The sequence below is a fragment of the Echeneis naucrates genome, chromosome 1, assembly GCF_900963305.1.
Source record: "Echeneis naucrates chromosome 1, fEcheNa1.1, whole genome shotgun sequence".
Taxonomy (NCBI): domain Eukaryota; kingdom Metazoa; phylum Chordata; class Actinopteri; order Carangiformes; family Echeneidae; genus Echeneis; species Echeneis naucrates.
Window position 1 is genome coordinate 4,147,124 of NC_042511.1, and position 26,962 is coordinate 4,174,085.

General features: G+C 41.0%; 1 protein-coding gene across 2 annotated transcripts; it reads left to right on the forward strand.

Moving 5' to 3' along the window:
* The first annotated feature begins 889 nt into the window (after nucleotides 1–889).
* Nucleotides 890–26,023, forward strand: LOC115047049 (noelin-2). 2 transcript variants are annotated; one of them, XM_029507696.1, is made up of 8 exons: nucleotides 890–1,434; nucleotides 6,719–6,868; nucleotides 9,264–9,419; nucleotides 17,940–18,159; nucleotides 18,820–18,926; nucleotides 23,643–23,819; nucleotides 23,902–24,075; nucleotides 25,270–26,023. In XM_029507696.1, exons 1-8 carry the CDS (start codon nucleotides 1,291–1,293, stop codon nucleotides 25,588–25,590), a joined length of 1,449 nt encoding a protein of 482 aa, XP_029363556.1. In that variant the 5' UTR covers nucleotides 890–1,290; the 3' UTR covers nucleotides 25,591–26,023. The 2 variants fall into 2 exon arrangements, with proteins under 2 accessions (XP_029363556.1, XP_029363566.1); XM_029507706.1 differs by having other exon boundaries at nucleotides 890–1,428.
* The last annotated feature ends 939 nt before the right edge of the window (nucleotides 26,024–26,962 follow it).

Sequence of the window (26,962 nt, forward strand, 5' to 3'; positions counted from 1 at the left end):
CACGAAGGAAAAATAATCCCTCATATCTGTCAAAAAATGTACCTTGTATAAACCCAGTGTAAAACGGTGGAGTATATAATCTGTCTTTTTAGTGCAGTGAATGTTCTGCTCTACCAAATTTTCCTAAGAATCTCCGTTTGATCTGCAGTCTCTGTGATGGCAGACAGAAACACAGAAATGGCACAGGCTGGTTTTTATTTTGGGAGTCTGTTGCTTCCATGGAAACGCTACAGACAGATCAAGCAAAGCAACTTTTAAACATCTTGTACTTCTCTCAAGTCTGGATCAACCATGGCAAGCAGCAGCTTGCATACAGAGTTTGATGATGGAAGGCGTCCGTGGCCACATGGTGGCAGTGTTGCTTCAGATTGCAGTGTACACAAAGATACATGCACACTGTCAACACAGACCAGGGAGAGGTCAAGCCAGAGTGTTGTGCATTCATATAGACATTTTGTTTTAATCAGTGTAAAGGGGAAGAGGTGGAGAATGAAGACAAAGGAGGAGGAGGAATGTGTTGGTTGCAATTAACGTGAAAATGCTAAATATTGAGAGGAAATGATTAGAACAGATGTGTAGGTTGGAAAATGTACATTAAAGCAGTAAAGGATATGTGTAGAATGGGCTTTTGGTACCTTCCTAAATATTTTAGGTTAACCTGCTTTTTTTTTTTTTTTTTTTGCCTTTTTGTTTTTAAGCAGACATTGTTCCAGCTGAGACTAAGCTCATTTTATGAAGAAGTTGAGAGAAATAGGAAAGAGCATGAGAGCAAGCGAGAAATGGAGGAGTGTGTCTCAGAGAAAGAGAGGGAGGGAGGGTAAGAGGGACGGAGTTGGTGGATAAATGAGAGAGCAGCGCTGGCTCAGCCACAGTGTCTTACTGCCAGGCGAAGGAAGGAAGGGGTCCAGGAAACACTCACAGCTCAGTAGGACGAGCCAGCTGTTTACAGGAGCGACTCCTGCAGCCTGAGCTGGATGTTTGGATGCTTTGACTTTGGATGTGCCTTTACATGGAGGCATCTGGAGTGGCTTGTGCCTCAGGATCTATTCTGTAACCTGTGGCAGTGTAGGAGCTGGGACTTCAGCAGTGGGACAACCTTGGCTGCTGTTTTATTTGAAAAAGCTCTGTATTTGGAACTGCTGAGTGTGTGCACAACGTTTTACCTGTAGCATCATGTTGTGTCCCTGCTGGTTTTAGCATGATTGCAGTCAGCAGTTTGGATCGCGTGTGAGAGCCAGCCAGAGTTTCTGTTTGTGTGTGGAGGGGGTGCGTGGATGTGTGTGTGTCAGGATGAGTGTCCCCATGTTGAAGATCGGTGCAGTGCTCAGCACCATGGCGATGGTAACTAACTGGATGTCCCAGACTCTGCCTTCGCTGGTCGGACTCAATGGAACCATCATCTCCTCTGAAGGAACGCATGAGAGGATCGTCAGTGTATGTATTTGTAATCCAAATATATTGTTCATGCATACACATAAAGCACACAAAAAGTGTGTCTTTTTGTCACCAGAAGTTAATAAATCTTTCAAACCTATAATCAGTCAGTTAAACAATACCAATAAGGTTTTTTTTAAGCCAATCGTTAACTGAAGTTATCTTGTATCCCCACATGCCTCAATCAGCCATTTTTTCTTTTTTCTTTCATAATACCATCCTAATTAATCAGATGTGACATGCTTTGTGTCTTTTTTTAGAGAACGGCTGCTTTTAAAGGGAGCAAAATACCAAGAATGTCTAAAAATAGGGGGGTAAGAGGACCCAAATCAATCATGAACACTTGGGCTGCATGCAGCAGATATTTGATCTGTTAATTGGTGCAGAAAATAGAGCAAAGAAGGTACAGAAATAGGATTAGGTAGGATAGATTGAAGATGCTCAGAGGCACAGATTTAGAATGAAATTCCAAAAAATAGCACAACGGGTTGCAAAAGTGAAGAATAAATAGCCCAAATGGAAAAAAAAATAACCTTTTCTGTTATTATGAGTCATAAAAAACAAATGAATGTACTGCTACACACACACACACACACACATCTTTATATGTGGGGGTAATAGGATTGCTGTTTCTCTGACTTACTGGGGTGATATTTCTCCTGGGGAAGGCTGACTCACCCATGGGACAGCCGGTAATTTGTTGCCCTAGCAACACCCTGGCAACCCCAGATATGTAGGCCTGGGTGCTGGACCACTGCATATATAGGTTTCTAACTAACATATGTGGTTGTCTGTGGCTGTTTGCATCCTCCGAGGCTTTGCATGATTTAGCTTTCTGGCTTGAGACACACCTCACAGCTGCTATGGCAGGACTTTGCAAGTTCAGCAAAGTGTATGTGGTCTGATGCAAGTAGACGCCTACACACAACCACAGACAAACGCACACAGACACTGGCAGGAATTGGCTGAGAGCAGATGGAGTTGTTAGTGGTTCAGCGATGCTACTTTAGGAGACAATACAGAGAAAACTCCTGTAATTGTTATCTGTTATATTACCGTGAATCAGTTTAATGATGTGTGAATAAAATTGTGCGTAACATTTTTGTTTTGGACGTGGCCCCGCCCAGCCCGGGCCGATGAGCTCAGGTATCTGTCCCTCAACTCCTCCTGCCTTCGTCCAAACCAGATGGTTTTAAATTATTTTAAACTATTCATCATGTAAAAATTGATATTTGTAAAATGTTTCTTTAAGGCGGTTAAACTATCCATTTATTCAGACAGAAGCTGCTTATTTTAGCTTTTAATTTTGTTAGTCATTAATCTTATAGTAATACAATTCTATCTATTCTATCTATCTTAATTCACCCAGAGCTTTTAGCAAAATATATGAACAGTTTATTCCTTATTTTTTAATGCATTTTAACAATTCCATCAGCCATCCGTGTTTGTGTGTTACTTTTAGTGAAGTATTTGAACCACATTTGTATTACTTATAGCAAGTTATTTCTCCACTTTTAATTATGCAAACAATTTTTTTGTTTTATGAATAGCTCTTCCTGCTATCGGTTTTGGCTAACTTTTTAAACTTTAAACTACCTAATCAAATAATTTGTTCAATACTTCAGTTGTATATTTAATAATTTTAGCTAATTATTTGAGGCACTTTCTTTTTTAACTTGGCTGTAAGCTAAATGTTGCAACAGTTTTATGTATTAATTTACTTGCTAAATATTTGAGCTGTATTCAGTACCTGTTGCTTATTCCTGCAACCTTTCTGTGTGATTGGTATCTGGTTTCGACGGATATTCGAATGCAGCACATAGTGCTCGGGTATTTGAGCTGTCCCTGTATATTTTTATATATTTAAATCCGATTATTTTTCCAATAAGCTGAGTTATTTCACAATCTGCCCACATAAACCTTGGCAACTGCAGAAGTTCCTCAAGGGTACACATTCATCTGATTGGGAATCACTGAGCTATATGACAGCTGCATTCCTTTAGATTGTTTTTGCTTAAAATGAGCTGTTGCATGCACTGTTTCAGTATTATGTACCGCTTACCTACCAACCTAATTCTACTGCCGCCGTTGAATTCATGTGGGAATTCAGTTTTAATAGCTCTGCACCTTCATTCTGTTTTTACTAATCATGATCAGCTGAACTGCCTGACTAGATTTTTATCATTTTTCCCTTGCGTGTAATGAAGCCTTAGCTACCAGATGTCCTCTTTTGTTTAATTATATTGAGCAGTTGGCACAACCAATGTTTACACTTCTCATCCCATCCACGTCCTCCTGTTTTAACCCCCTCCTATGTGTGCTTCATTGTAAACTGGACTTCAAGGTTACCGCACCAAATCCTGCTGATTGATTTATCAGATTTTCCCTCCAGGCTTCCACCTCCCCTCCTTCCAGCCCCTGCCTTTCCTCTCAGATTCTTCCGCTGTTGTTTTTCTTTTTCACGGTTTGCAGGGCAGCTCCACAGCCCGTAAACTGTGACAGGCTGGTGTGAGTCAGGTTGAGCTCAGCGGTGCCTTTACCTTGTTCCAAAATGTTAAGACTTAAGTGGGTCATATTATGTTCCTTGACTTGTGTTCAGACACCTGTGGGAACAGTCACTGTCACATCAGTATTATGTAATGAGCTCCCAAATAACCTTAAAACATAAAATCAGGGAGCATGTCATCATAACAACCATCGAGGTGTTTTAGATCTACTAATAAGTCAAAGTGTCTAGCTTTGTAGAAGGCAGGACACATGAACTTATTGGTATATACTTTTAAACTCTTTTTTATTTCCAGAAAATAACTTATTCCATTAAAGCAAATAATAACAATAACAAATTTAGGAGCTGCTGAATTTTTTTCGCTCATGAATTCATTTTTTTATTGCTCGTGGGGGTTTCTGGAGCCAATCCCAGCTCACTTTGGGTGAGGGGCGGGGTCACCCTGGACGGGTCGCCAGTCCATCACAGGGCAAACACACAGAGACACACAGAGACCAACAACCACTCACACTCAGACCTACGGACAATTTAGTCACCAATTAACTCAAACATGATGTCTTTGGTTGGAGGAAACCGGAGTACCCACACAACATGCACAGAAAGGCCCCCAGGCCCGGAACCAAACCCGCAACCTTCTTGTTGTGTGCCAACAGCGCTAACCACTATGCCGCCGTGCTTGCTGAATTTTTTTTTTTTTTTTTCCCTCACATGAAATTTTTATTTTGTGTTGACAAAGTTAATGTTTTAAAAAGTTGTCTATGTACACATCCACTGATAAAGCAACACAAACATTGATTCAGAGTCGTTATCAGTTCCCACCTGATGAATAAGGCCAATATTCACTCCCTTCATTTATGTATTTGGTCTCCTCAAACTCTTGTGGGACAGCTGCCTCTGGGAGATACGAAATATTATGATACGTCGATAATTAAAACTTTTTGATGGAACTGAGAGGAAATTCATTGTGTGATCCAGGTTTTATTTATGTATGATAGCTGCTTTTTGTAGTCGATGCAGTTGTATTGGATGAATTGAGCATTTAAAGTAATGAGTTGTCAATTTATTCCTTTAAACTGGAAAAAAAAAATCTATTTACATGCTTATGAGCAGTGACGTTTGAATTTTTCATCTTTAGTTCATGGAGGAATCTTCTTTTTTTTTTTTTTTGTGGATTAATGAACCTCTCACTATAGATGGAGGCTTTTAATAGAGGAAGGTTTCGGTTGTATAAAATCACTCAAACTGTGACACAAAACGTCCAAAGGCCCACAGATGTAACCCGTAAATTGCTGCCATCTCATTCAGTGCCTAATATTTTAGGATTCAGTCTATAAAAATATTGCACAGACAGAGAATTAAAGTAATGAATTAAACATTGAGGTTGAATGTTGCAGGTAAAAAGAAAACATTTTGATTAAATATGTATTAGATATGTGAATGAACTATCAAGAGCTGAGGCAAAGCCTTGCATTAGAGCGGACCGAATACGATAGAAATATGTTTTTGTGCAGATTTTTGGGAGCTCTGGGGAACCTGCGACTTTTTGCCAGCGAGAACAGCAGCTCCGGCTGTGGATACAGACGGTGGAAACTATCCAGTTATGCTGCTAGCATTCCTGGATACAGACATGTGGAAGATGTCAGAGCTGATTTTAGCTGCAATGGAGAAATATCCAATTTCCAAACGGATCTCTGTGGTGCAGTCAAATACAATAAAGTGCAAAGAGTGGGCACCATTTTCCAAACAAAGGACATCACCATCACAATACATTGCCAGTTGAGAGTTTCTCAAACCCTGCTGAGATTTACCAGCAAGATAGAGTTAGACAGAATCCTTTTTAAAAGGGAAATATGTGTCTGGCTTTCTGACTGCTGAGCATGAATGTATTGTGTTGGAAAACGCACGCACAAAAGTACCTCAGTATTGACTAATTGGGTCAATTTGAAAGATGTTTACTCAAAAATAGATCTACACTTCAGCGGTTACCACTTCCAGTTTCAAGTGTGACTACAGCTTTATAGTCAGCAGAGTTGTCTTACTGCCTTTTAGTTGTTGTTTTTATTGTGGCACTACATCAAATTATGGATCTTTTAGTCATTAGTGCACAATATTCCCATACTCTACCTATGTATGTTCCAGTCTGTACGATATTGAACACAACTCCTGAGGGATGTGATCCAGGGCAAAGAAATACAAGGCTCATGTTGTTTGTGTATGACAAATATGATATGTTTTGGGGTTTTTGTTTTTTTTTTATCCTTTATTTGGATCACAGTGACAGGAGGGGACAGATTTTATATTTTTTCAGCTCTGTCAGCTTTATTTTTAGTGAATTTTATATTTATCACATCAACAATGATAGCATTTCATCATCTATTAATAACTGTAAAATGTCTACAATTTGATGGTTTAAAGATGTATTTCATGTCAAATGACTTTAAAAAGGAAACTGTCTATTGTATTTTGGAAGCAGGAGACAATTTTCTTTTTTGGCTTTTTAACTTTGACTTGCCATTACAACTAAGGGGACATACGCAGCTGTTTGAGGATGATCAGTAAAAAATAGTGTTTTCAAAAGGATAGAAAATAAAGTGTTCTTAAAAAGGTCTATTTTAAATCAGGGGATCCTCAGAAGTGTTAGCTATTAAAAATATGAAACTTCTAAATCAAAGAAACACCTGATTTACTTTGCGTTTTACTTTGACAGGCTGCTCTGTCGGCTGCCCAGCTGGTGACGGTCCTGCAGCGTCTTCATTAATCCAGGCTGTTTGTTTGCAGGGTTTGTACCCGGGCTCGGAGGAAGGCTGGCAGGTTTACAGCACTGCCTCAGATCCTGATGGCAGATGTGTGTGCACAGTGGTCGCTCCTGCACGAAACCTCTGCAAACGAGACCCTCGGAGTCGACAATTACGCCTATTGTCTGAACAGGTGTGTATGTGTGTGTGTGTGTGTGTGTGTGTGTGTGGACTGAGTCCGATCCTGCACGTTTCAGTGGACAGCATTGCGATGCAGCACAAGCATAAGGCCGTGGTCTGGAATGAAATATTCACTGGACTGTCTCTTTGTCTTGACACTTGCAGAAACACACACACACACACACACACACACAGGTCTCACTGACAGATGTATCCCTGATACATCAGTAGCTGTATCCTCCACTCAATATGCCAAAAGAGTTTAAACTCAAAGGAAACACTGACAGATGGGAGGGAAAGACACACTTTGTTCTGTGTTGCAGGGTGCTGTTCTCTATACGAGTATTCAAATGTTAAACATGGACTATATTTGTGTGAGGGTATGGATGTGACTGTGTACGCTGTCGACGTGTACAGTATTTGTGCCCTGAGACAGGAATAAAAGTGAGTTGTGAGAAAAGTTGATGAATTATTAAACACCATCAGGCCAGCAAATATTTCTCGCGCATGCCTGACTCCAACGCTCACACATAAGGATGTATACATCATCCGTTCCTACCAAAATAAGAGAGAGTCGCAGCACACCAAAAATAACATAATTGTAAATCATTTTTGTTTTTTTGTTTGTTTTTTTTGATTCTCTCCTGGTGTCGTCATCTTTTTCTGTAAAAGAGACAGAAATCTGAAAGGTGCATGAACACTATCAGAAATAGCCCTCCTTCCTTTTCACTGTGTTCCTGTTGGGAGCTTTTGTATTTATGAATCTTAATTAGCTCAGCATGTCTCTGGAATTGACACCTAGATCCTGCTGTGGGTGTGAATGTGTGTGAGTTTGTGTGCGCTTCCGTGTGTTGTGCTTGGGTTTTTCTGCTCATCTCTGGCCTCCCCATCAAGTGCTGAGTGAAATGTGTGGGTGGGCTTTTTTGGTGAGTGTTTGTTTGTTTGCACGTCATTTTTCGGATATATGGGTCATTTTTGTAATAGTCCTTTTTCCCCCCCCCATTCGATATCAAAGACATTTGAAGTATCGCGTAGCGCCTAAGGATGGTTAATGAGAGCAAGTGTGGGCGTGTTTGTTTCTTTAAAACACAAAATACTGTAGGTGAGAATCTCATCTCTACGCAGATTTAATGAGATGCTCCCTCAAAGAGGAATATCACCATGTGTCTTTGTATCATCGAGTCAGCCAACTGTATAAACTACATTTTTCCCACCAATCTTATTTGTCAAACGTCGCTGAGATCTCTTCCACTTCTCCCTTAAAGCTGACGTTAAAGGAGCAGCTCTCTGTTGTACTTTGGGTGATCCACACTGTAAAAGTGGCCGTAGTTTTTTTTCTATTTTCTCATAATTTTAGTTCGTTGTGAAATACATGGAGTATTATTTGATACAGTAGTTAAGTTCCTGTAATTTTTTTTTTTTTTTAAGTTTTCTAAACATCCACCATCAGACCTTTTATATAAATTGGATGTTATTTCAGGGGCCTTAAATCTCCATTATGACTAATGACCATCAGAGGACGACTACACAGGTGCACAAATCTGTTGGTATTGAAATCTCTGGGAAAATGGCCCTTCTTTCCACTCGATTTCTTACCTCGGTGAACATTTTCCAAATGAATGTGTATGTTGATGGCTAGTTTAAAGTCTTCTCTATATGATATTAATATTTTATGTAAACGGATGCGGCTACCGTGTAATTGAAAGACTGTGCCTCGCCCAGCAACCTAAATTAAGTCTGCGAACCTGGTGCGCTTAATACCTGCGAAGAGCAGCATGTTGACATTGTCATTTTAATGCAGTTAGTCTGCTGATGTTTGCATTTATTCTCACAAAGCTGTTTGGAGGAAGAGACACTTCATCATGTTGATTTCTGTGATACCTGATACTGTCTCTTCATATTATGCGCTGTGTTGTAGTAATTTAACTCACTCTGGTGAGCACTTTATAAATGACCCAAACAGAAGAATAAATCACGCCTGTGTGTTCAGGAGATTAACCAAAGACAACAGGACAATGCTTCTGTTTCAAGTACTGGAAGTAGTACAAATGAAATGATTTTTTTTTTTTTTTTCACAATTTCGATGGTATGGAAACAGAAATCTCATAGATGAATATCTTCTGGGTAGATAAAACCAATGCTAGCTGCATGATTTCATACTATGAGAGGTGTTTCACAAAACATGTTTCTTTTTTTGTTTAATTTTGTAATCTATTTACTTTGTGTGCACTAAAATCCTTCAAGCATTAAATCTTAGCAGCACGCATGCGTAATGTTCGACACACAACAGGTGTGAAGCAAATAACAGGTGGCAGTCAGTCAGACAACAGCCAAAGCCACTCATAAGCTTTTTTGGCCGTGTGGGTTGCTCACAATAATTACTCATATCAACCATGTGTGGGTGTCAGGTTCAAAATGTGAGCCAATCCATGGAGGTGGTGGACCTGCGGACATCGAGGGACCTGCAGTACGTCCGAGACTCCGAGCCACTGCTGAGAGGAGTGGACGGGCGCTTACACGCATATGTGGCCAACCCCCGTACTCTGACAGCAAAGGGCCTGCAGGTATGTTCACGCACACACAAACACACAGTCAGACACCCAGACACACACAGTGTAAGATGCTCGCTGTAGGGAACACATAACCTTTGGTGTGAAAACATTGATTTCACGCATGCCAAGCCGAACTTTCCTGCCTGCACTCAGACACGCAAGCATCTTTCATGAAGGGGACAAAATTTGTCTTGAAGCTGTCAATCTGCTGGCTTCAAATCTGCTGTATTAAAGTCTCATACGGAAGGTACCAGCGAAACTGCAGCATCACTGCATGCATTAAGAGCTTCCGCAAGGGGGGGAAAAAAAGAGACTGTCTTGCTTTTGTAATAATAACGATGAAATTTACACACAACTAATGACCACAGAGTTCATTTATCCACAGTGTGCATTTTTTTGCCCAAGTTGGTGTCAGTGCTTTCAATTTGCATGAGCAAAAGATTAGATTACCTTCCTGGATGAGTTTAACCCTTAATTGTGGGAATTTTTCTTCAAATGTGTTTCACTTCTTAAATTAGGAGTGCTAATCTCATCAGGCATGCCGTTTGCTGCCATGATGCTGCTGGCTGGCATCTGCACCAGTAACAAACAGCATGGTAGAGGAGGATTATCTGAAGAGCTGCAGAGAATGAGAGTCAGTGGATCTGATGAATTAGGGGTGAATGATCTAAACTGTTAAATAAACTGTGAAGCTACTGGCTTAATCTACAACTGGCAGCTCTGAGGCTGCAGTGATACTGAACTAAAAGGTGGTAAAACGCTGTACACGGTCTATGTCTGCACGCAGCTGTCCCCGGAAACATCGAGACAAGGGTTTGTGTTTTTGTCCACAGTTTGGAAAACAGAAAAGAAAGTTTCTTAAATATGTAGGTCACATTTAACGGTTGGTTCAATACTATGACTGTGTATATTTCAGGGCGTAGTTAGGACAGGCATCACATTTAAGTCTGCTCATATTCAATCAAATTCAGCCCAGTGGCTGTCTGCGTGTTTTTGAAGTGCAAATGTTCACCAAAGCAGAATAACTTGGTTACTGGAGGGCAACATAGTACACAAGTTTTTATTAAGTCATATGATTTAAAACATTCAAAAATTAACTGAGATTTGCAGCAGATTTAGGGAAAATCACTGTTTTGATGTTATGATGTTTTTGTGTGCATGTTGAGATGTATCACAAAGTTAGCCTGCTAACCAGCCAAGTATGGACTACACTGGGTCACTGTGCCATCCAGTCTGCCTCGAGGCTGAAGAAGTAGTAACTGCAGTTCCACCTCTGCATCAATCCTTTCTCTACAACATCCACTCTTATATTCCTTAAACTCCTCCAGCTCCCTGATATTCCCCCACACCACGGCTATCTTCCCTGTCCCTGCAGACGTGGAGTGAAATCATCGGCAGAAAAATACAGAATATTTTAAGGTTAGCATGTAGAAAACAGCCCATTACTGAGCTCAGATCGATTCAAGCTGTTAGCATGTTAGCTCAACATGAGGGTTGTGCATGAAACTTGTGAGCGGCCAAGTCCTTCACAATCGCAGTACGCAGAGACGTTCAGTTACAAGACACGTCTCAGTAAAAATTGGATGAATTTACTTAGAGATGAGGGACTGAAGACTTGATGATTAATGTGCTGAGCCCTGCTTATTTGGGATATTGATTTGAGAGTAGGTCCTTACACATCGCCCTTGATAATTAATTGTTTTATCCGACAAAAACAACAGCATGCAGCAGATTTGCGGGCCAGTAAGATCTTTTTATTTTAAAGGTTTGTGGATTTATGATGTGACCAGACCACGTTTCACTCCTGACTCCCCTCAGTGAGGACCAAGGTAAAGATTGTGTCATTGACTTGAACTGACTGTGCCTCGTTCATCTTGCAGTTTTTACTGCAGTTGAATTGAACTTCTGCTAGAAGGTTGAGCTCTCCATCGAGGGCAAGTTTAGGAAGCTATTATTGTTCATATCCCTCAGTTCATGGACTTTGAGATGATGATGTTGTGACTTTTATGAAGCTCCAAAATTCATAGCTTTGCTTGCACTGCTGTTAAATTCCTGAGTTTCTGACATTTGTTTGTCTTGGGTTTGTTTGTTTTGTTTTTTGTTTTTTTTTTTGTGGGTTTTTTAGTCTGTGTGTTTGCATTTGTCCTCATAGTTTAACACCACAAGGTCTGTCAGCATTTTATGAGATTGATGCACTTTTGGTCTTGCAGCTAAATATTTTATTATTTCTGTGTGTGTGTGTGTGTGTGTGTGTGTGTGACCGTCACCAGCCTTCCCTGGAAACTAATTTGTTGAACTTTATTGAGTTAAATGACCTTTGTATGGCAGGGAGGGGAGCTCTGCACCACAGTGAATGTAGGAGGGAACAAAGAACAGACGAGATGCAAAAGGATGGACAGGGGATGAGGAAATAGGTGCCTGATGTGCATTGCATCCATATATTGGAGTGAGAGAGACCCATTCTATGCATCTTGTATTGAGTTATGTGTGATCTGTGAAGTACTTTGAAGTTGTTGCAGTTGTAAATTTGGATTTTTTGTAATTTTTTTTTTTTTGTCATTTTTGTCCAGAAGTCAGAGTCATCAAAAAGAGATCTGTTTCCCATTTCAATATTATTAGACGCATGAAATTGGTGCTTGACAATAACTTTTATCTTTTAGGAAGGTTTTTTTTTTTTTTTTTTTCCATTTTTGGACGGAGCTTTATAATGTTAATGAAAAATTCTGGTATGCTGTAGTGTTGGAATCTTTTTCTTACAGTAATTATCACTTGTAGGCACTGGAATCATATGAATTCATAAGTAATTTGTCCTGGAAGAGGTGATGGAGGTGGTTGATTCCTTTCTGCTCCCAAGTCATTTACAAAGTCTGAGTTGTGCCAGATTGAGGCATTTGGATGCATTTGGATTCATCCATGTGGTGAAATATTGCAGTTGATTCGCCAAGTAATAATTCATGAAAGTTGGTGCATCCTATCCTCCTTCCAGGTCATTTTTTTGAAGGCACATTTTATCATGGCAGAATCCAAATTTTGGAACCGCCATGGGTTTGATCATGGTGAATAGATTTGTTGATTGTTGATTTGTGGTAAAATTTTGATTTCAACCGTAGTTATACGCTCCATAAGAGAGATGGGAAAATTGATCAGGTGGACTCTGATAGTTTAGGTGAGATATTTATACCCAGTATTTAATGTTACCTGTTGTGGAGATGCATTCTCTGTTATTGGTAATATTCTTGTTTTGAAATAGTTAATCGAGCAGTCAGAGAGGGCTGAGAAATTTGAGGTTGCTACTATAGAGTAAGGCATCATCGGCATATAAATTGATTTTATGTTCAGAACAGGAGAGTGGATACCTTGATATTGCTGTTCTGACGTATTGTTGATGCCAGCGGTTCGATGAATATAGCAAACAGCAGGAGAGAGGGGGGACATCCTTGTCTGGTTCCCCTCTGCAGTTTGAAGCTTTGCAATGTAGCCTTGGGTGAGTTACACAGTGCAGATACCCAGTGAATAAATGACTCTCTCCAAAGCCAAATTGTTGAAGGGTTGCAAAGAGGAAGGGCCAGTTTTTGTCAAAGGCTTTTTCAGCATGGAGCAATACCACAATAGCTTCTGTGTTGCTGCGCTGCGACATGCTGATCAAATAAAGGAGCCTTCTGACGTTGTTTGAAAAGTGTCAGCCTTTGATAAAACCTGTTTGGCCATTGAGAATTATCAGAGATAATTGTCTGCAATCTAGATGCAAGTGCCTTGGAAATGATTCAGATATCAATATTGATCAATGACAGGATGGGAGAGTTGGATCTTTATCAGGTTTTAAAAGTATTTTAAATACAGCTGTATTCATTTGGGCTCTTATATAACCAGTGTTTTTCATCTCTGTCGCCAAGACTGATAAATTCAGCAGGGACGACATCTGGACCAGGAGCCCTGCCTGCTGGCATACTTTCTAATGCAGTTAATAGTGCATTAATGGTCTGTGGCGCATCCAAGAAGTTTCTTTGTTCTTCAGTCAGTTGAGGCAGATTTAGATTTTTGAGAAAGGCCTGAATGTCTTGTAGGTTTGAGTTGTTGAATATACGTTTTGATAAAAGCTGTAAAAGACATGATTGGTTTCCTGGGGTGATTGTGTATATTTGCCATTTGAGTCCTGAATTGCAGTTCTAAGAGTTTTTTCTTTGTTGTGTTGGAGTTCATTTGATAGAAATTTGCCTGATTTGTTGTTATGTTCAAAATATTGGTATCTGTTTTGTTTAGTTTTTTTATCTTCTATTTTCTAGTTGTAATTTTGCATTCTGTAGTTGGGTCCGTAATTGCTCTTTCGGTTTTGTTGCATATTAGTTCTTTTATTTTATCCTGTCGTTCCTGTTTTCTCATAAGAGGCATAATCACAGCCTCTGATCACAGCCTTCCCAGCTTCCTAAATCAGAGATGGAGATAAAGTTGGAGAGTAATTTGTTTCCAAAAAGTTTTTCCATTCCTTCCTTATTAACTTCTCAATTTCTGGATCCCTCAGTAATAAGGTGTTGAAGCGCCAAGCGGGGGACAGTTTCTGGGTGGAATCTATTTGAAGGTGGAGGGACACCCATGCATGATCACTGATTTTATAATTGGGTTTCTCCTGGTGTTTTTTGTGCAATAGAGTTGGAAAAAGTCAAGAAAAGTCTTGAATAAGAGTGATGCGGCCGGGACAAGGAGGTGTATTCCCCTTTCACCCTGGTGATATGAATTTCATGTGTGATCCAGGGGGATCCAAGGATCTAATCCGAAGAAAGGAGGTGTTGTTATCGCTCTAATCTAGCAGTGCTGTGCCGCCATGTAAGGATTCAAACTCTCACTCAGTCTTGCGTTCTCACAGCATCTCGCATCACACAGAGTAACCACTAGTAAGCCTCGATGGTTCCTCTGGTTGTTTTGCCTGTTTCCGCAACTGCTTTGAAGTAAACATGACCTGACCTATTCTGGTCTGACACCACCATTAGGCTGTACCAGCTTCAGTACAGATAATTTTTTACAGCAAGGAAAAATAGAAAAGCATTCTTGCTCTGAGTTGGATTAAAAAAAAAATGTAAAAGTAAATTTACATTAAAACAACTGCTTGTTAGTTTATTTAAATGTAATGTAAACACAGAACAACACTTCTCTGTGGAGGGTGACGTACAGGATCACCTCTGTGCTGGGAGAAGTAACCCACAGCTGCTCAGCTGACTGTCCTCAGTTTTCAGACTTTTCTGCAAGAAAGCAAATAAACGCATTGCACCGTGATGTTTGTTTGAATATGAATTGCCAAATACCCCACAGATTGATGTGTAAAAATTCATGTAAATATAATTAGAAGTTCCCAGAGTCAAGATTAAACACAGGATGCTATGTGAACCTGAGAGAGGTTCCATAGGAGGTCCACCAACACAGGAGCAGGTAAAGGGCATCAAACACACACACACACAACTCTTCCCCAAATAGAGAGGCATTGCCGTCTCCTCATAAATCCTTTCTGCCTTTCATCTTGTGCAGAGCATCTTCTTAACAACATCACGGGGCTCTGGGGTCTGTTTTTAACTTTTTATACTGTTAGCGTTTATATGAGTGTGTGCAGGCGTGCATACGTGGGTTTATGTGTTGGTGTATTTGTGTGTTTGTGCGTGCCTGTTGTTCCCTGGGGGTTTTCACAGTCATAAGCTTTTGCCTTCGCACTGAGAGGCAGCAGTAATGAATATTTATGTGGAACTACAGTATCTTTATCAATAACTAAACAGTAATTTTATCCCACAGGAAGAAAGGAACAAGGGAGATGGAGAAGGGGTTTTCAAACAGAAAGATTAAGACAGAATGAGAGATTAATAGATTGAAGACTTGAGAGAGATAAAGGTGAAAAGCAAGGGAATAAAAAGAAAAAGGTGTTTCAGTGCATATTATCATTTTCCCTGTGGGAGGGCGGGATGAGAGGAATGAGCAAATTGAAGTAAGCGAAGTAAGACGGGAGGTAAAGGTCAGTCAGAGAGAGGGGGGGAGATAAAAGAGTAAAACTGGAGGGGAAAGATTAGAGAGTTGAAGATGAAGATGGAGCCATGGCAGGGGACGAATTACCCAGGTAAAGTGTTTACTATCTGACTAGCAATGACATTTACAGCATTTTGTCAAGATCGATTTTAATGAATATTTAATGAACTTCCAATTATATGCAAATCACGAGGGCCAGTCGTAATCAGGATGAAGTGGCTAAATTTCAGATCCACCCAGGCTAGCACAGAGTTGTCACACTATGCTGCTGTTACAGCATGTTATGATCGGTGCTACAGCTTCAGAAAATGTTTGACATTGATGTCAAAAAGGTATTTAGGTGCTGATTTTAAGATAGCAGCGGAAAGGATTAGACAAAGTGTCAGACGACTGCCAGGCCTCTCTCCCGGTTGTGTTTGTGTGCGAGGTTGTGAGATGTGCTGAAGGGATGTTAAGACTTTTGTCTTTGCTATTTTACACATTTTAAATCCCCCCCTTTCTTCTTTTTCTTTTTTTTTTTTTTTTATATATATATACGAAATCCAGCTGCTCTCTCTCCTCAGCAGACAGTTTTTAGGGGGATTAAAGGGTGAAGAGACATTTAAGTGTCACGGCTAAAACGGAGGGTAAAGGAGGGAAAGCACAGTTGTGTCATTTCCACAATTCATACAGTAAACATTGATCTACCTTCAAGCTGATTGCTCAAAAAGTCCTGTTGTCTCCATCCACACTGGCCCAAATAAATCTAGTGGGAGAGCATTTCAAAGCGATCAATCGCCGATTTTAAACTCTGGATGTGACGCCAAAAATGCAAAAAAAATATAAAGAGGGATTCATCTCTCTTTTATGCGGCTTATCTGGATGCGGTGCCAGCAAATGACTGAGCGAAGCCCTTATACAGTACATTTTCCTCCAGCCACATCTTCCCTCGCCTCCTGTGGGATTGTGAGGCGTTCCCAGGCCAGATGGGATTTGTAGCCCCTCCAGCATGTTCTGGGGAGGGGTGGGGCTCTCCATTTGGTTAGCTCGGCTTAGTTGCTTCCCCTCACTTCACTTCCTGGCATCTTAACTCCTGGGAGAGATGTGAGGAAGAGACGCAAGGATGGAGACGGCAATTGCTCATGACACACACAGCATCTTAAATATTAAATATGTAGAAGTAATTAGGCAGAAGAACAAACACTTCATGCTCAGCTAAAAGAATAAAAAAGAGAGAGCGGGGTGTGTGCAACTGTCCAAAAAAGTACAAAAAGAGCTTGCACACCCAAATCAATTAGACTCTTCCTTTTATTCGCTTTTCAAAGAGAAACTAAAACACAGGGGGGAATCACAGATGTTCTGGCTTTGCCTTCCTCACACTGCAGTGGTCTTTCAGTTCTAAGATCAGATCCTTTCAACTCTGCACCAACAACAAGTGCTCATCCCTGGATCACCTGCTCAGGTGTTGTCAGGCCAGCTCAAGAATCCATACTAATTATTTGTTTTCGTTTGTTTACATTTTTTTTTCCCTCCTTTGAATTGTTCTTGGCATGTTTTGTGCCTTTTTAGATAGGAATGAGTCAGACCCAGCAAAGGTGTCGCAGTTATGCCCACTTGATGCCTTTACCTCTCCATGCATCCCTGCTGTTTTAAATTCAGGCATTAATAAGTGAATGATTGATCTAATTGATTTGGCTGTGTTGATCCTTTTGGTACCTAAGTAATTAAGTACCAAGTAAAAACACCTAATGATTGCTGCTCCTTTAAATCATGAGACTATAATAGATTGTGAGTAAAAGAAATAGCACCACTAGAGAGTTAAAAATCTATACTTCTATGAACAGTAACAGGTAAAGTAGCTCTCACACATTACATTACAGGCTTAAGCTAATTATAGGACAATAACAAAAGCAACTGTGGAGCTGTTCTCAGTAAGTCCAAGAGGCACAAGTATAGAAAATAAAAGAAGACGAAGGAATAAAAATGGCTGATAGATAAAAGGGAGACAAAGTCGCAGGAGGTGCTTTATGATTTATATTATGAATAATGAATAACATTAGCTCTGCTGTTGTTCTCATTTTCATGGTAGCTTGTTTCTAATCTGCAATGTTGCAATCTTGCAATTTAATTAATATTCAGTTATTACATTGAAAACACACAAACACTGAAGGATGCTGCCAAATGTCTTTATGTAGTACACCTGTGGTTTGTCGCTCTGTGCTCCTGTGGAGTCCTCTTTCCTCACTCGATCAATTTCCAGGTCACAGGCTGTAGGATGGAGGAGTAAGGAGAGGAGGAATCACACGAGAAGCACCCTTAGCCTACGCTGCTGTAAGTTAAACACGCCAAGACTTTGTCGTAGTAACACTCTGAGGACGTCCTGGCCAGATGCATACACTGGATCAATTGGTGAAGGAGCGGTGGCTCTGCTCCAAGCTGCCTCGCCCGAAAGAGAGAGAATTATAGATGCTATATCAGGTTTAACTACATTACTGCCTACCCCATCTTCTCTCTAACTTATTTTCCTCCATGCATCTCGTGCACCCACAGGAGTTAAAGGGCCAGATGTCTCAGTTACGGCCCCTTCTGTCAGTGGTGGAGCAGTACAGATTGGACCTGCAGACGTTGGCCACCCTGCGGCTCGAGCTCCTCAACCTGTCAGTCATCCTGACGGCCATTCAGGAAGAAATCGGCGCATATGACTACGAGGAGCTTCAGCAAAGGGTGTTACTGCTCGAAACCAGGCTGCACAGCTGCATGAATAAACTGGGTAAGTAACAAAAGGAGAATCAAGTAGAACACAGAGCAAGTGTCCCTTATGACGCCTTCAAATGGAGCCCATTAGGTTGCATTTTCACCATGAAAGTCCATAAAGTAACTGGCACTAATTTTCACTACGTTTTGTTGCAATGAAAAGTGGGGTCACTAATAAACAGAACAACTGGGACAGCCTCCGTTCAGAGTGATTTATAGTCAAAAGATTTTTTTTCAACGGTGAGTCACTTTAAAGTCACAGTTGCGCTTAATAAACTAAACCTCCGGTCAATATCTGACAGGTTAGGCCCTTCATCTCACTGAAGACCAACTGATCTGATCTTGAGAAGCAGTTATGAGTACATGCATCCTCATCTTTCAAGTTAGATCTTTCCTATTCTGTTGTTTTGTGGCAGGAGAGAATACTTCTTTTATCTTTTGCTGCAGGCACGTTCATATTTTTTATATTAATAGACTTCATAAAATAGTATTAAATTGAGTTGAGGCAGCAGGTTATTGCATAAATGTCATAAACAAGGCAGCCAGGTGACCTTGACAGACATCTTTCGCTCAAAACCAGAAAATATGAACACACTCCGTCTCGTCTCCATTTCTTTACTGTATATTTGAATCTTTATCACACACTTGATGTGACACATTCATCATATGTTAACAGGTTGTGGTCGTTTGACTGCGGTTAGTGGCCCGATCACCGTGAGAGCCTCGGGATCCCGCTTTGGCTCCTGGATGACTGACGCCATGATTCCCAGCTCTGACAGCAGGGTAGGTGTGCAGTGTGTGTTAGGTGTGTGTATCAAGTGAAGTTGGTGTTATTTATGTAGCTGCATGCGCCGAAATTTTCTTCGTCCACTTCTGTATTTTCCAGCCTCACTTTTCACGTGACTCCTCTGTGCACTCTGCCTCTGCTCACTACAAGCTTCACCCATTTCCGACAAACACACATGCTCTGTTCAGGGAGCGCATATTAAGCTAGTTGTCAAGGCGACTGTCTCCCAGTTGCCAGGTGTGATTTATATCGTCATGGTGACCCTTGCCTGTTCCCTATTAGAGCTTCTCCCTGGTGATAAGAAGGCGCTATACACAGCAGCAGTATCCTACTTATTGCCTCTTGTTTCCCGTGAACCAGTCTGGCTGTTGTTACAGTCACACGGCTATTAGAATAGAAACCTTTTTTTCATCTTGCTTGTTCATGACATTCAACAAGCGCACACTGAAGTCGATACAAATACAGAATACACACCTTCTGGATGTTGAAGTGTTGAATGATGAATATGGATTTTGAAGTGTCTTTGGTCAAGACACAGAGCCACAAATTGCTCCTAGTAGACCAGCCAGTGTGTCTGTGAGTGTGTGATTGCAATTGTAAAGCGACAGGGGGATAACATCTTGCATTAATTTACCACTTTGAAGTGTGGCCATATGAAGACACACTGGATACTGTGAACATTTCGCACTCGTTATAAAAAAAAAAAAAAAAAACTGAAAATCCGCCATCCTTCTGTTTTCAGGCCCATGGGTCAGATTTTTGTTCATCTTATGACAAACGTACTGCAGGTCAATGAGACCAGTTTTAAAAAATATTGAAATGACATTTTCCTTGCTCTTTCCCAAAGCACACACTAGTGTTTGTTGATCTCTCACAATCCAAGCAGTAACGGGTATGGACACTGCTCACGCATCCTTTATAAGATAACCTTGGCAGCCTTTGTTATTTAATATGGTCATTATTGTAAGGTTAAGAATAAAAAACACAAGTGTGTGTTATTTATGTTTCTGAAATAAAATCATATCTGATGTTCATTACACTCAGCTAAACTTTTATTTTAACCTTAAAACCGTCTTATAACCTTCAAAAACAAAAAAAGACACACACACAGACAGGCACGCGCACGCACAAACACACGCAGCGAGTCAAAATGAGTAAAGTCATCTTCATACATCCTTTGGTATCCATGACTACAGTGTCTGCAAAGGGCCTCCGTTTGGCATTTATGAATTCTTCATTAGCTCATCAGTGTATCTGTGTGTGTGTGTGTGTGTGTGTGTGTGTGTGTGTGTGTGTGTGTGTGTGTGTGTGTGTGTGTGTGTGTGTGTGTGTGTGTGTGTGTGTGTGTGTGTGTGTGTGTGTGTGTGTGTGTGTAAGCGCGCGCACATGTGCAAATGTGTGCACATTATATTTTAGACACACACATGCACACCTGCACACACACCTGTCGCTGTATTTGAGAACAGCTGCTGAGGTGTGGATATCCCCTGATCTGTCAAGATGTCTTAGCTGATGGTGTGAGAGGGAGAGCGAGGATGAGAGAAACAAAAGAGAGAGAGCAGGGGACGGCTGGTGAAGAGGTGTGAAGCCGGGACAGGAAACAAGAAAGAGTAGGAAGACGGAGAAGGTGGAGCTGAAGAACAACAGCCGGGGCAGACAAGCAGGAAGGGAGGAAAGAAACAAAAGCACAGAAGACATTCCTCCCTAAAGAGGTTGTGTGTATCTGTTTGTTGCTTGGAAGTCAACAAACGTTCATAATAGTGATGAGAGCTGTGACTTTGACCTCAGCAAAGGTCGGCTCTGGACCAAAGACCCCGAACAGCTCTGCGTTACACACAGTTTTGGTGGAGATGTGTTGTTTTATCCGTATTAATAGGATAAAGAAAAACAATCCACGAGCCCAGTTTGACTAAGTCCTGTAGATCTGCATGTTTATCGCAGGCCCAAACACTGAACATTGGATTATCATATTAGGGAGGATTTCACTGTCCTGCAAATTCCCACATTCACTTCACCCTCAGTGTCAACAATCACAAGGTAAACAGCAGAGTAATTACTGTGCTTGCATAAAGTCTTGAGTATGCCTCTCTGGACGACGACAATGAACACAAGGTCATTAGTGAGCCTCTTTGGCCAGTTCTTTATATTTCATTTGGCTTCACTTTAATGGCCATGTGACGGACGTTTCTGGTAAAGAAACAGTCAGCAGCACAACTTGTTGGAAGATGTAAGATGCTAAACAATAAGCAATAGTGTTTCAAAGCAATGAAAAGGGTTCATTCTATTCACATTGTGTTTTAAATATGTTTGTGGGTTTTCTTTTCAAGCCTCCAAACAGGAGCTTAATCAACCAATCAGCTTCATTGACACAAAGGTTTGCATATCAAAATGCAAACTACACTGAAACATGATTTCACTTTCACAAAGCTGTCAGTCAGGACTGTGTATGAGCAGGTGATGGTGCAGGAGTTGCTGTGTTGGAAGCTGTTGCGCCAAAAATTGTACCAACATTTCGTGTATTAGATGATTTCCGCCGCATTGTCACCATGGCAACATATAAGCATGAGCAGCGAAAGTTTTAACCAGCTGTGTGTTGAGCTTCAGTTTTCTACCAATTAGTGGGTCTGGTGTCAGCAAATGGACGGACAAAATGATAAGCTGCTGAACTTGGTAGGTATTTGCTGTGGAGGACTGTTCTTCCATCTTGATTAACAGGATTACATTATACCATGTGATTATTAAGCTATAATCCAAATCTGTCCTTTAAGGGCGTGTGGGAGCTGAAAGGAAATTGATCTCTAAAATGGAGGTGTGAGTTCAAGAAACATCAAAAAAAATTTCCCCACACACTTTTTTTTTTTCCCCCTCCATGCACCATTCGTTGTATAATAAGCGTCTGGAGCTTGTTTATTTAAAGGAAACGGTGCAGTCAAATGCAAGAAGATTACAGCTGCCAGAAAACAAAGGCTGTCGTGTTCCTTTGAAACACTGTTTTATAAAGACTTAAAACAGCGAGGGTTTCATCAGATGAGCTGGTGAAGCAGGCAGGAAAATGCTGTTGAATGGAAAGTATTTACAGCAGCGAGGAGAGCGAGAAACAGAGCAATCAGTTTGTGTCATTGTCTTTTCAAAGCACACGCTGAGTCTCAATTAAACATTGTTATAGAAGGACATCAGGCTCGCTGCAATCACTTAAATACTGCAACTGCAAATTAAGAGTAATTTATTTAAATGTTTTTATTTAAAAAAAAAAAACCCATCCAGTTGCGCTTCCACTGCTTTTGAAATGGTTTTTCTTTGGCTTGTGAGAAAAAGAAAGAATCCTTTCATCTGCTCAATCTTTTCTGCCCTTTTTACTTTTTCTTTTTTTTTTTCCTTCTGTTTGTGGAGGAAATAATGAACAAACCTTTTTTTTTTTTCTTTTTTCCCAACAATGCTCTGTCTTCCCAGCTTTCTCCGCTCTTTCATCTGTTTTACCTCTCGCCCCTCTTTGGGTAATTAATCCTCCATGCTGTTGATGTTCAATTTTCTTCCCACCTCAGACCTTTTTTCGTCTTCATATTTTTCTCTGTCTTCTTGTCACACCAGTTATCTTGATGATTTTCTCCCCTCTGTCCCATATTCACATCTCCTCTCATTACTCTCACATTCAAATAGTTGGAACAGGGTGGACATCAATCCTCCAGACTCAGGAGGATAAATGAGGATTTATCATCTGTAATTATCAGTAAGATGATCGTCTGTTAGATAATTAAAGTTGATATAAAAATAATTTTATAAATGGCAGAAACCTACAAAGCAAAAACTCTTCCATCATCATTATTATCGCATGTTGGACACATTTTTATTTAACCATGTTTCCTTTTCCATCACATGCGATTGTCTAAATGACAGCAGGCAACTAATCGACTTCTCTGGCTAACTGATTTGAAAATAAGAATTTTTTAATGGATTTATGCTTCAGTGTTTTTACTCAATGTGATTCAGTTTGGGCAACACAACAGCATACAGTAATGGTTAGCGCCCAACAAGAACTTTGCGGTTTCAGTTCCCGGCCTGGAGCCTTTCTGTGCAGAGTTTGTTTTCCCCCTGCCTGCCTGGATTTCCTCCCACCGTCCAAAGACATCATGTTTGGGTTAACTGGTGACTCTAAATGGTCCGTAGGTCTGAGTGTGAGTGGTTGTTGGTCTCTGTCTCTATTTGTGTGTCGGCCCATCTGATAGACCTGTCCAGGGTGAGCTGGAAACAGATAACCGGTAGAAGATGAATGAATGAATGAATGAATATGATGATTCACTTTCACAGGAGGAACATCATTAAAGATGACAACCGGAACATCTGCACTCACAAAGTTACTTTAGTTCATGCGCTTTTGATTTTGGACATTTTAAAACACGCTGCTCTCTAAACTTGCATCCTGAGCGCCTTTCATGCTGCAGCTCCATTCAGACCAATTGGTTTTATTGAGAAAGCCAAACTTTGACGGGCCTGCTGTGCCTAGATACGGTTGCTATGCTGTGATTGGACAGCCACTGCTAAGCTGAGGGCCTTAACAGACATCCAAAAGCGACACACCATGTTTTTATCTCATCAAGCATGGCAGGTGTTCATTATGGCTCTCCTTTCAAATGTAATATTACCTAATGATTGGTGGAAGTTCATTTTAATCCTCAATAAGCAATGTTACAGGCCCCGCTCTCCTCCTCTCTCAGGTGTGGTCGATGGATGGCTACTTTAAGGGGAGGCGTGTGTTGGAGTATAGGACCATGGGGGACTTCACCAAGGGCCAAAACTTTGTGCAGCACTTGTTGCCACATCCTTGGGCAGGAACCGGCCATGTGGTCTACAACGGGTCACTCTATTACAACAAGCACCAGAGCAACATCTTGGTAAGAGACCGGCTGTGGCACAAAGTGGGGATTTGTTCTGTGATAATCAGATGACCACAGATGGATGCTTCTGTCTCACCAGGTTCAGTACCATTTCCGCTCTCGCAGTGTGTTGCTCCAGCGCAGTCTGAGCGGAGCCGGTTACAACAATACCTTCCCCTACAGCTGGGGAGGATCCTCTGACATCGACCTAATGGCGGATGAGACGGGACTCTGGGCCGTCTACACCACCATCCCAAATGCTGGAAACATAATGGTACAGTTTTTCCCCCTCGTGTCTTCTGACAACCAAACAAAATAAAATGCAACAATTTTAAAGGGGTTTCTTCTCTGTAATTTGAAATAGAAATTTCTGCTCTCAACAGGTTTACTTTACTTTTACTTTTTAAAATGCAGTTAAAAAGCTGACAGGGGCATTGTTGCATTGAATAATGCCACTTAACATAATGGACATCATGGTTTTAATATACAGCTAATTTTCTCCATTACTGGCTCTTGTTACTGTATGACTGCCTGCATGTTCCTGGGGAACAAAAAGGATGTGTGTCTGTGTAATAGACGTAAATTTAGTGATTGATTTGACATCTTAGACTAAAATGGGAACAATTCAATAGCAAGTGGAAAGTCTGAGGGTTCGCAAAAACCCAGAATTCTTCCATCTCCAAGAATCAAATTACAGAAAAGCTAAACTATCAAACTATCGAAAAGCAGGATGGCATAAATATGCAACAAATATGAGCATCTCATTGAAATGTTGTGACATTCAACCACTCATCAGATTTCCATCTAAATTTAACACAAGTTTAATCCAAATTTTGTGAAAACCAGAAAAGAATGTGAATTTAAATGCATTTCCTTCCACTAATGTGCAAACGTCAGGAGCTGAAGGCAATGATCATCCGGCCAGATGAGGCTAAACCACTGCAGAGAGAAATGGTGCAACAACTCGAGTCAAACCTCAAGCTAACTAAACGGACTGTGATGGAAACATGGTGCTCTCTGCACTGACGTAATGCAGGAGCTTTGGAGAACGTTTAAGTCACATGTTTCAGCATGTTTTATTCAGTAGGTCTGTTTCCATAGCTTTGTCACATTTTGCTTTCACCACAACATCCAGTTGTCCACCTGAATCAAATGATTACTTGTTTTGTTTTTTCTTTTTTAAATATGCAAATTGAAAACGCACATAAAAACGAGTGGAATAATTTTACAAACTGTGTTGGTACACAGCATGTGATTGAATGCACTTAGCAATTGTCCATCGCTGGAGACAACAAATTGATGGACATAAGCAAAAGGTCTCAGTCAGTCATTCAGCAAACATGAAAGCAGGAAACAGCTCAGCTCTGCAGTCTGTTTGGTTAAATCTTTAAGAACTGAGCTCCGATCTTGTGACGACTGTGACTGACAGTCCGTCTGTCTGTCTGTCTGTCTGTCTGTCTGTCTCCAGGTGAGCCGTCTGGACCCTCGCTCACTGGACATCCTCCAGAGCTGGGACACCGGGTTTCCTAAACGCAGCGCAGGAGAGGCCTTCATGATCTGCGGCACCCTTTACGTGACCAACTCCCACCTGGCCGGGGCCAAGGTCTACTTCGCTTACCACACCAACTCCTCCACGTACGAGTACACTGACATCCCCTTCCATAACCAGTACTCCCACATCAGCATGATGGATTACAACCCCAGAGAGAGAGCACTGTACACCTGGAACAACGGACACCAGGTCCTCTACAACGTCACACTGTTTCACGTCATCCGGAGCGACGGATAGCTCCACACGTAAAAAAAAATAAAATAAAATACAAAGATAGCATAAAAGGAGTAAGTGGGTTGTTAAAGGGTGCTGCAACTTACAACACACATTCAGACACACACACACATGCAATGGCCATTCATGTTAGAAGGAAAATCAGTAATATGTGTTTGAATTTGAATGACTTCTAGACTGCAAAGGCTCACTGAGCTAATAACTAGACACAATACATGGTTGTTGAACACCAGTCTAAAGGTCACAGGCAAGACTATTCATCACACCGAAGATGAAAATTAACTGTGCTGATAGAAAGGGGGAAGTCAGACAGTTTGGGCTCATCCATATTCTGTTGCGTTTCATTCCACTCGTGTCTCAAGAAGTAATTTTGGAAGTTGAGGTTAAACTGATGGGGGGGAAAAAAAAAAAAAAAAAAAGGGCAGAAAAACCTCAATCTGGTGAACTGAATTTCAGCTTTTTTCCAGAACTCAAAGCTGTGACGACGGCACTGATGGTGATATTTTGGGTTTGTGATGTGATTGTGGACGTATTCAGTCAGCATGGTTGTTCATTAAATAAACATAACTGTCAAATGTAGCTAAGGCTGCTGCTTTTTTTTTTTTTTCCTTGGTTTTTACCTGGTTCTAAATACAAACCTGTATTTGTAAAGGAAACACACAAGAATAAGTTGTAAATCAGACAAAGAGAAGTGATGACCTCTATCCAAAGGTCTGAACAAGGAAGGCGAATGCCAGACCCAGCGAGACAGAAGGCCAACAAGAACGGTACATAAAGCGCACCTCACTTAGAGAAATGAATGAAAAAATGGGGCCACCAGTGACCTTCACAGCAAATCAAGAGCGAAATAATGACAACATAACCAGGTCTTTCTCCCGGCCGGGAGACTCCCTCTCTCTTTACTGTACCTCAGTGCTTTGCAGGCTTCCAGCCTTAATCATCATATCTCTGTTGATATCAGTCTGAGCGGCGAGTAAGACGGGAAATCGACAAAACAAGGCGTGAGGGATCACCAACGGGGGGGGGGGGGGGGGCTACCCTTAACAGACAGGTAAACGCAACAGTCTGCATTTCACCTCTTCAAAAGTCACCACAGATGTTAAACAACACACTCTTCATTTTACTTGTAGCATTTACTGAACAATTGTTTTCTATTCCCTGACTCCGATCATAACCTCGAGGAGAAGTCCTGTAAACAAAAATCAGAACGACAAAATAAAATGGAAACCTGCAGGGGGGCGGTGATTAGCACTGTCACCTCCAAGCTAGAAGGCTCTGGGGCTTTCCAGGTCTAAATTGCCCGTAGGTCTGTGTGTGAGCATGAATGCTTGTTTGCCTCGTTGATAGAGCGGAGACCTGTCCAGGGTGTCCCAGT